Source organism: Alosa pseudoharengus, unplaced genomic scaffold (genome assembly GCF_046254945.1).
Source record: "Alosa pseudoharengus isolate Yale_2024_CS ecotype anadromous, Long Island Sound unplaced genomic scaffold, YU_APseudo_1.1 YU_APseudo_1.1_scf_17, whole genome shotgun sequence".
NCBI lineage: Eukaryota > Metazoa > Chordata > Actinopteri > Clupeiformes > Clupeidae > Alosa > Alosa pseudoharengus.
Genome location: NW_027468640.1, coordinates 36,619,561 through 36,629,986, shown reverse-complemented (window position 1 = coordinate 36,629,986; position 10,426 = coordinate 36,619,561). Strand labels below are relative to the sequence as shown.

Here is a 10,426-nt window from a genome sequence, read left to right as displayed (position 1 = left end):
TTTATTGGATTTATGGGAGCACAGTGATTGAGCAGTGTGCCTCTCCACGGCACTGGTTGCTTGGCACCCTCTCTCTGCTGCCTCTCTGCTGTGCCTGGCACAGCGCGCTACATGACAGCGCACAATGAGGCATTCCAACTGCCTATTTTGGGGTCTAAGTGTCTGTTAATTGGAGTGCAATTTGATTTTGTCTACTGTTGTGAATAGGTGTGTGTGTGTGCGCGTCTGCATGTGCATATGTGTGTAATAAGTGTCCCTTATGAGTAGACCACACACGCACACTCTTCATACCTGTGACAGATGTGAAGTGTTTGTTGTTATTTACTGTTTAGGTATTAATTACAGTTGCAACTTGAGACGACTAACCCTCCCATCCACAACATGTGGTGCGTTTGTTTGAACAGGCTGTATTAGTGTTGATAGGATAGGACTGATTGCAGTCATACTACACTGGGTTAGTGTATTCAACAAGGGCATTTCCATCCTCTCAGTAGTAGGACTCCCTCCTTTATTTGTTGAGACATGGTCTCTCTTTTCTATACTCTGTACCTTTGGATATTACATACATTCATAATTTCCCCTGTGTGCATCTCTGTGTGCTTACACACACATTCTTAGGGTGTGTACAAGTGTGTGTCTGTGTGTGTGTGTGTGTGTGTGTGTGTGTGTGTGTGTGTGTGTGTGTATGTGTGTGTGTGTGCATGTGTGTGTGTGTGTGTGTTGAGGGGGTTGTTGATACATGAGTTGCTTATTCTTGGACATAAATCTGTATCCATGGAGACAAGTAGTTGATGAGGAGCAGGCTGCATGCTGTGTAGTGAGATTCCAGACCAGAGGTCAGTGAGGAGGGAGTGTGACGAGAGCAGAAGAGCAGAGAAGAAGAGAGGAGGAGAGGAGGAGAGAGGAGCGAAGGAGAGAAGCGGAGCGGAGGAGATGTGATTTACAGGCTGCAGGGCGACGGACGGCGTCCAGGAAAAACAAGGCCCAGCAGGAGCTCCCTCCAGGGGGGAGGTGAGGAGCCGGCCAGCCACCGACAGCGTCGGGGCTCTCGTCCAGAGCGCTCTGCTCCGCATTTGGGTTCACCTGAGTCGAAGAGGCGCCCTGGAGCTCTACAGATACTGTAGAGATACAAACACACTTTTTATTTGTCCTGAGAGTTTTATATCACAACCCACCCGTAAGGGTTTTTAAGTGTGTGACGACCCACATGAATGGACAATGCTAATTTAATCAACAGGGCAAAACATGTAGCTAATTTGATCCCATGCAACATCATCACTCTACATGTAAGGACATGAGAGAGTTCTCATGGCGTGACAGCTCTCACTGTGTGGTGTCCACAGCACGCTAGCTGTACATAGTGTAGTGTGTGCGCCACACATTCAGATTAGTGCCCTTCAGGTTACAGTTGCAAATCAGAGAGGGCAAATCAGAATGTCTTTGTGTCTGGTTTGAGATAGCCCCCACCCCACACACACACACACACACACACACACAGACACACCAAGACAACCAAAACACTGTATCATTTACTGGAGGAGGTCAAAGACCATGACTCACACACACGCACACACACACACACACACACACACACACACACACACACACACACACACACACACACACACACACACACACACACACACACACACACACACACAGACTACTGCACACAAATACACAGACACACACACACTTTCTCAGAATTGCTGATATACTCTCTAGCACGTATCTCTGACACACACACACTCGACAGCCGGAGGTGCTGGTCCACATTGTCCTCTGACAGGCATGTGTGTGCTCTCCTCCCCCCTCTCTCTGTGTCCCCCTCTCTCTCTCTCTCTCTCTATGGTATTCATTGTGTCTCACTTCTTTTCTCACTTACTCTCTCTCGCCCCTTCACCTTACTTTCTCTCTCTCTCTCTCTTCCACATACTTTCTTTCTCTCACACGCACGCACACACATGCACACACATGCACACACACACACACACACACACATAAACTTACACTCTCACAGTCCTTGCTGTCACTTTCTCCCACTCCCCCTCGCTCTCCCTCCTCTCCTCCTCTCTTTGACAGATATACGTTATCTCTCCTCTCTGGTGTCTACACCTCCTGCTCTCATCCTCACCCTCTGTCTTGCGCTGCTCCACAGAGCCCACCGGAGTCGGGAGTGAGAGGGGGAGACCGACAGAGCCGCCACCAGCTTCAAAAACAGCCTTATTAGCCTAATGACTTAATTAGATTGTAAAGAGGCCGTGGTGCTCAAGTCTTGCCTCACATTATCGGTGGCACGGGGGGGGCTCAAGGGTATAATTAGATGATCTTGTGATACATGCCTGTGTGTGTGTGTGTGTGTGTGTGTGTGTGTGTGTGTGTGTGTGTGTGTGTGAGAGAGAGAGAGCCTGTGTGTTCAGACCTAGGGGAAGATTGTACACACCCATGTGTCAACTGTGGAAGAAATAGAAATGCTTTGTGTTCTGTATTTTGCTTGCATCTGGGCTTGCTCTCTCTCTCTATCTCTCTCTCTCTCTTACTCTGTGTGGTTGTGTGCATAGGTGTGTCTACATGTGTATAAGAGTGTGTGTTTGTGTGCGCATGCACATGTGGATGCCTTTGAATGTCTGTGGGCGTGTGTGTGTCTGCATGTGTGTGCGTGTGCTTGTATATGTGATAGAAAGAAGGTGTGCTCATGGCAATGACTGCTGTAAGACTGGGAAGGTTGACTGGGAATTTGGGTGGCCACTCCCTTTCTTGTACCCTCGGAGAGAGAGATTTGTTTTAAAGGCCATTTAAACTCTAAACACCTCCTTTCCTATAAAACAGCGGTCAGCCAGATTAGCTTCCTTTTACTGCTCTCACCCACAGGGGAGAACACAGCCCAGGTCACTCAGGCTCACTCGTGTGTGTGTGTGTGTGTGTGTGTGTGTGTGTGTGTGTGTGTGTGTGTGTGTGTGTGTGTGTGTGTGTGTGTGTGTGTGTGTGTGTGTGTGTGTGTGTGTGTGTGTGTGTGTGTGTGTGTGTGTGTGTGTGTGTGTGTGTGTGTGTGTGTGTGTGTGTGTGTGTGTGTGTGTGTGTGTGTGTGTGTGTGTGTGTGTGTGTGTGTGTGTGTGTGTGTGTGTGTGTGTGTGTGTGTGTGTGTGTGTGAGTGAGTGAGTGAGTGAGTGAGTGAGTGAGTGAGTGAGTGAGTGAGTGAGTGAGTGAGTGAGTGAGTGAGTGAGTGAGTGTGTGTGTGTGTGTGTGTGTGTGTGTGTGTGTGTGTGTGTGCGTTACTACCCTTAGTGTTCTCTCTGTGGATGAGCACAGTGCATATTAAAACAACATTAAGAATGGCTATTTACCACGCCTTGGATTTCCCACTAGCATCATCTCTCACCCCAGTATGTTGAAAACTAACATAAAGGGCCATTACACTGCATGATACAGTTAAGCTACACAGTGCAATACCAGGCATTCCAGGCAAACATCAGAGACACCATTCTCTCTATCAGTCAGTATATCATCAAAACTAACTACCTAGTGTTGCTCTAAAGAGAGAGAGAGAGAGTTGTAAGGAGGGCTGTTCAGCCCTTTCACACCCAACCAGCGCTACCTGTGGTGCTCACCTTTTTAGAGCTTTTTTGATGAGACTGTTACATCATCAATGTTTTGAGTTCAATGTTTGTAGTTGAGATATAGTAATGTGCCTATGCAGTTTTGAGGTGTGTGTATATATGTGTGTGTGTGTGTGTGTGTGTGAGAGAGTGGGCCCTCGGCCATTTCCTCTGCAGACCACTGGTGCGTTCCCCCATCTCCAGACCCTTCTCATTTGGGAGCCCAGAAACCCATTCCGCCTGCCGCCGCCTGGCTTTGTTTTCATAGCAAGAGCCGCTTGGGCTTCACTTCCTGTTTGAGCCTGAATTACTTTTGCTCCCCTTGGCTGTGACTGGACCCCCATCTCAGTGGGAGGTGGAGGCTGGTATTCTTCATTCAAGCTGTGGGCTTTTCATTGACTGCAGTGGAAAGTGGGGAATATACACAGGTATACACATAACACGCCCACATGGGTTTCCATCAGAACTGTACATTCTCCACACCACCGTGAACATGTAATGAATACCATACTGAATGTTGCTTTGAGAACTGTGTAAATCATGAAAAAGTTTGATTCAAAAAAGGTTTGTTGACAAATCAATTATTGGAGATGTAGTCAGTTATTTAGATGGGATGTTTATTTTATTTATTTTTATCTTTCTTGCTCTCTGTCCTTTATATCCTTTACCTTTGTCTGGCAGTCCATAAGGGAAGTTAATTACAACTATGTTGCTATGAGACACACACACACACACAGATCCACCCATTTGTCTATTCACACATGGCCAGGTGCACACAACCATGCATCCATGTTGCCATGCGAATAAACACACCATCTCACACCCTCCCATGTGCTTCTGTACGTCTTCTCTCTCTCGCTACTTTCCTTTTACTTGAAAAGAAGACTTTCACACTGAAATGTTAAACTATAGATGGGTACTTAGTCACATGGTTACATCATGATTAGACATATTATGTCAGTTCTTGTAAAAGAAGTTTGAGCTGGGTTCCTTTCTGAAAGAGGTCAACTAAGAAACGCATGGTATTGGATTGGTCGGGTCACCTAAACATTGTTTGTGGGATAGACTGGACATTTAGCCTATAAAAAGTCTAGCAAAACAAGAACTCATCGAGTTCTTTATAATCTTGACTTTGCTTTTGGATCTTGTGCAGTATGCTTGTCAGAGAATTCAGAACAGTTGTTGCAGCAGTTTTTTCCAGGCAATAACAGGATCGCTTCCTAATATTTTGATTATATGATTGCGACAAGTTGGCTGCTAATGATTTAAAACCTCTCCAGATGAAAATGAGTTGCTTCATACCAGTGGGAAGTGGTCTGTTTCATTGGCCTGGCAGCATTGCTCAAATTGTTGCCTTGTGTTTCATTACCACGTGTTACCTCAGGGAAGCTTCTAAAAACAAGCAGAAGAATGAAATAATGAACCTTGAGGAGAGAAGAGAGACAACTCCAGTGGATACTGACACATTTAGATAGATATTGACCTTGAAGGATTCAGTGAAATCATTTTTGCAATCCTATTTTTGTCATCCTGATTACTCAATATCTGTTTCTGCCCCCTGCCATTCGCTGCTTTTCAACACTGGCCACATATTCCAGATGGATTATTTAGATATGTGAGAGGACAAAACAAAATGAGCAAAGCAAAGCTATGTGTGTGTGTGTGTGTGTGTGTGTGTGTGTGTGTCAGAGAGAGAATGTGTGTGTGGGGCAAAAGTTTCAGCGAAAGAGAGAGAGAAGTAGAGAAAGAGAGCGGGATGAAAGGCAAATGAGAGAGGAAAGCAAAAGAAATCTCTAGAGGACAAAACAAGTGATGGCTTCTTGGAACGCGCTCCAGTCTTTGTCTGAAGCCTCTCACTCCCCGCGTGTACCAATAACATGGGGAAAACAAAACCATCTCTAAAGTGTCATAACTGGATTTGCCTGCAGACCATAGTGGGGGTTGATAGCTAAAAGAGAGGGGGGGGGGGGTTAGGGGGGGTTAGTGGCAAGCTCCCAAAAGTTTCCCATAAACAGGCTCTTATGAAAACCATACGGCATACTCCTGAGAAAGAAGCACAAAAACCTCTCCCAACCCCCAAGACTCCCACTCTCTCTCTCTCTCTCTCTCTCTCTAACCCCCTTCACTCTTCCTCTCTTTCTGTTTCTTTTTTCTCCCCCTCTCCCATATGTACATATGCATTCACCCCCCCTCCCCTTCTAAAAACATACACTTTTTTCCCTCTTCTTCCCTCCTCTTTGCCCTCCCACCCTCTCTCTCTCTCTCTCTCCCTCCCTCCCTCCCTCCCTTACACTCCCATTCTCTCTCTCCGTAGCAGGGGACAAGCTGCAGGCACTGGGAGCCGGACCAGACCTCCGTCAGTCGGGATAGAGAGAGGACTCTCACACAGAGAGAGTTAAAGAAAGAAAGCAAGAAAGAAAGAAAAAAAGAACGAAAGAAAGAAAGAAAGAAAGAAAGAAAGAGATAGATGAAAATAAATAATAGAGATGTGACAAACTTACAGGCAAAGTTTTGGGAAAGATGAAGGAAAGGTAATGGTAAAAAGCTAAAACTTCACTAGAACTTCACACTGCAGGACACAATTTGGCAACACAGAAGTAAGCAGCAAAGTAAGTAGGACAAAAGCTTTTTCTTTTTGAAGAAAAGAAGAACGGAGAGAGAAAAGAAAAGAAAGACAAGCAGAAGTGAAGTGAAGAAAGAGTGCGCGTGTGAGAGAGAGTGAGAGTGAGAGGGACGACAGGATGAGCTGGACAGCTGAGTGGCCGCAGCGAGGCGGCGGACTGCCTCTGCTCTGGCTGCTGGGTGTGTCGCTGCTGTCGCTGCTGACCGTGGTCAGCGGCCAGGAGCTGCGGGAGGGCGATGCCGTGTGCACGGAGGACAGGAGCTGCTTCGTGCTCTACTTCCAGCGCAAGACCTTCCTGTACGCCTGGCGCAGCTGCAAGGAGCGCGGCGGAGACCTGGCCACGCTCAAGGAGCCCGGCGACGCGGCCGCCGTGGAGCGCCTCTTCGCCGGCGCTGACCTACGCAGAGGCGCCGGCCGGCAGCAGAGCGGCAAGCTGGTGCGGGCGTGGATCGGGCTCCAGCGGCAGCCGCGCCAGTGCTCGGCCAACCGGCCGCTCCGCGGCTTCAGCTGGGTGACCGGCGACCAGGAGACCCGCTTCACCAACTGGCAGGCGGAGGACTCGGCCAGTGCCTGCACCTCGCCCCGCTGTGTCGTCGTGGGATACACCGAGCCCTCGAACCCGGACAACCTCAAGTGGTCAGATGGCCCCTGCTCGATCACCGTGGATGCGTACCTGTGCAAGTACAACTACAAGGGCATGTGTCCGAGCATACCGGGCGAAGGTGGGGGAAACACCTTTTACAGCACACCTTTTGACCTGTTGACCACGGACCTGAGCTACCTGCCGTTCGGATCGGTGGCTACTCTGCCTTGTCCCGTGGATACAGTCGGGGATCAGACGATCCTGTGCACAGATATGAGCGACGGGTCAGTGAACTGGTCGCGGGAGGCTCCCTACTGCTCGCCCAAGCAGAGCTGGTGCGACCAGGACAACGGTGGCTGCCACCAGCTGTGCATCGACAAGGAGGACATGCACGTGTGCATGTGCATCGAGGGCTACGCGCTGGCCGAGGACGGCATGAGCTGCCTGCCGGACGACCCGTGCCACGACGCGCCGTGCGAGTCCGAGTGCGTGCCGGTGCCCGACGGCGGCGGCTTCCGCTGCGACTGCCCCGAGGGCTACGTGCTGGAGCCGGACGAGCGCAGCTGCCGCGACCTGGACGAGTGCCAGCAGATGCCGTGCGCGCACGAGTGCGTCAACGCGCCGGGCTCCTACGAGTGCCGCTGCCTGGACGGCTACCGGGCGGCCGAGGCCGGCGAGTGCGACGACGTGGACGAGTGCGACGACAGCGACGGCGACGGCGACGGGCCGTGCGAGCACGCCTGCGAGAACACGCTGGGATCGTACGTGTGCCACTGCCACCTGGGCTTCGCGCCCACGCCCGAGGACCCAAGCCACTGCCGGGACATCGACGAGTGCCAGATCGAGCAAACCTGCGAGCAGATGTGCATCAACTATGACGGCGGCTTCGAGTGCTACTGCCAAGAAGGCTATGAGCTGCAGGATGACCACTACTCCTGCCGGCCGGTCACCGACGGCCCCCATGGGGACGCCACCGCTGCCACCCCTGCTGCCCCCTACCCCTGGGCTCCCGTCCTCAACGACTCCATGTGGACCCTCCCCTGGGAGCCGCGCCCGGACCAGGCTTACGAGCCGGACCCCACGGACTACCAGGACAACACCCACTGGACGGTGGATCACGGAGCAGAGTGGCCTCCACAGAGACCGCTGGTGCCGTCACCACTGCCAGAGGAGCCGTACTACCATCCAGAGTCCCACACAGAGAGCCTGGGCGACTACGACTCCTTTGAGAGCCCGGAGCCGAGCACTCAGTTTCCTCCACTGGTGGTGGAGGTGCTGGACCCCACCCCAGTTCCAGATCTGGAACCGCCAACCCCCTCTCCAACTGCCCGCGATGACACCACGCCGGACTGGTATGACGAGGGAGAGGATGACCACTACGGACTCACAACAACCACCGGCGCTCCCACAACCACCATCATCGAGGGGGCATGGAACTGGCACTGGACCCCCGAGGAAGAGGAGATTGCACTTGGAATCAGACCACTCAAACCCTCACCCACACCCACACCCACTGAAGGGGCAGTTCCAGAGGACACCACCCCTACGTCCTCCTCTCCGGCCTCAGGAGTGGACGTGCAGGGCTTGCCGTCTGAGGGCCAGCCCGGGGAGGAGAGCTCGTCAGCGGGGGAGGGGGAGGGGGAGGAGGAGGAGGAGGAGGAGGAGGAGGGGGGCAGCAGCTGGCTCCTGGTGGGGCTCCTGGTCCCGTTCTGCATCTTCCTGCTCGTCATGGTGGTCCTGGGCGCCATCTACTGCAACCGCGTCAGCGCCTCCTCCAAGCCGCAGAACAAGAACTCCTCGGACTGCTACCACTGGATCTCGGGCGCTGCCGACAAAGCCGGAACGGAGCATTCCGGAACCGCCACCAAGTCCCACGTGTAACACAGTTGTGGAAGACAAATAATGATGTATATAACATGTCATATGAAGAGGACAGGGGAAAGCGACACAGTCAAAGTGGACAGAGACTTTGAGCTTTGAACTTGATGTCCCTTTTTCTCCTGTTTTGTGAGACAACGTTTTCTTTTTCTCTTTCTTGTATCAGGATATTTATTAGGAATATCTGTTGGAAGGAGAAGGCGCCCAGGGTGACTAGCTGAAGGGGACTAATGTCATTCTTCTTAATGGTGCTGTGAAAAACAATAGACACTGTTCTCCCAAAACACACTGACCTCACATAGTGAGAGAGATAGAGAGCATAAGAATATGAGAGAGAGAAAGAGAGAGAGAGATTGCTCCACAATTGCACCATAAGTCAAACTCTAGTGTGCTTGACAAAATGGAACCAATTACCCTGGCTTGAGAACATAAGGTCATATTTATTGTTGTTGTGGGGGGGATGTTTTTATATGCAAGTAACATTAAATTGGAAGAACCTTAAGGGAAATGTGAATGCAAACATTATTTCTCACAGCAAAGACCAAAGCAACTCCTGTCAGTTCAAAGTGTGTTTTCCTTCTAAGTACTTATCTGCTTTAGGAGAATGAACCAGACAAATTGCCTTTTCCCCAAATCGCTGTTAAAGTATATAAAAAGTGTCTTGCTTGTGACTGAACTTTTGAAGGACAGGTGTCTTTTTAAGTGGCCTTGAATTGACAAGCGGTGAATGTGATGAGTCAAAGCTGACCGTAAGTCAGACCGATCCATCACACCATACTGACAACTGACCCAGACGAGTGATCCGTGGACGTGTTGCGTCGTCTTCACAGCTCAAGTGAGGTTTTTTTGTGCTCTTGTGACTTTTCTCTTACTTTTGAAACCAAAACAGAACAAAACCAAACCAACCAAACAAAAAAATGCAACATTTAAACACATAAACTTTTTTTGTGATAAAGTAAATATTCTCCTGGGACTCTGATGCCTGGCGCTGGCATTTTCACCATGTCTTGTTTCTGCTCAGGTCTGGTATGCTACTCAGTTGACAGTAATGTGTGCTCCTGTTGGCAGAATAAACAATGAGACGCTAGAGACAGTGGGCCAGTCATATTACTGGGGTCATGACCTTCACAATAAACACTTCTTAGGTCACATTCTTCCTCTTCTCCTCCATTCTCTTCTTCATCTTCCGTCCTTCTCGTGTTCCCAGGACTTCTGCTCCTGCTCAATGAGCTCATCACTAGCGGTCCTTAGGGGTCATTCCTCCTTGTTACTCCTCCTACCCCCCCCTCTCCACCTCCCACCGCCCCTGGCCTTGAAGGGGTATGATGGTTAACATGCACGAGTGCAACTAATTGGTGTATTTATAAATATTGTTTAATTGCTATTCAGGTTTTGAAGGCCAATACCAAAAGAGATTTATTAAATCACTAATCCAAATACATCTTTACCACAAGTAAGAGTGTTTAAAAGACAGATTCAGTTCCAACATGACCATCTATGACAGTTTATTACAGAGTTTAGAGGATTACATTTCTATTGGCTTTTTGATTACAGACATTTTGATTTGCACGTTATTTTTAACACTTGCAACAACACACTTCATAGTGCTCAAAAGAAACACCTGCAAGTACTGAATGTGAATGTGTTGATATCAATCCACTGGCTTATATGCAAATGTCTTTCAACATCTCTGACTTCCTTCAAGATTGCTATCAGATAATAAGATCCAAATGGCCCACATGTGAG

At 49.7% G+C, this 10,426-nt stretch overlaps 1 protein-coding gene across 1 annotated transcript; it reads left to right on the top strand.

The window, feature by feature from the left end:
- Nucleotides 1–5,947: 5,947 nt before the first annotated feature.
- Nucleotides 5,948–9,765, top strand: cd248a (CD248 molecule, endosialin a). The gene has a single exon (XM_076289441.1). It carries the CDS (start codon nucleotides 6,338–6,340, stop codon nucleotides 8,681–8,683), a length of 2,346 nt encoding a protein of 781 aa, XP_076145556.1. The 5' UTR covers nucleotides 5,948–6,337; the 3' UTR covers nucleotides 8,684–9,765.
- The last annotated feature ends 661 nt before the right edge of the window (nucleotides 9,766–10,426 follow it).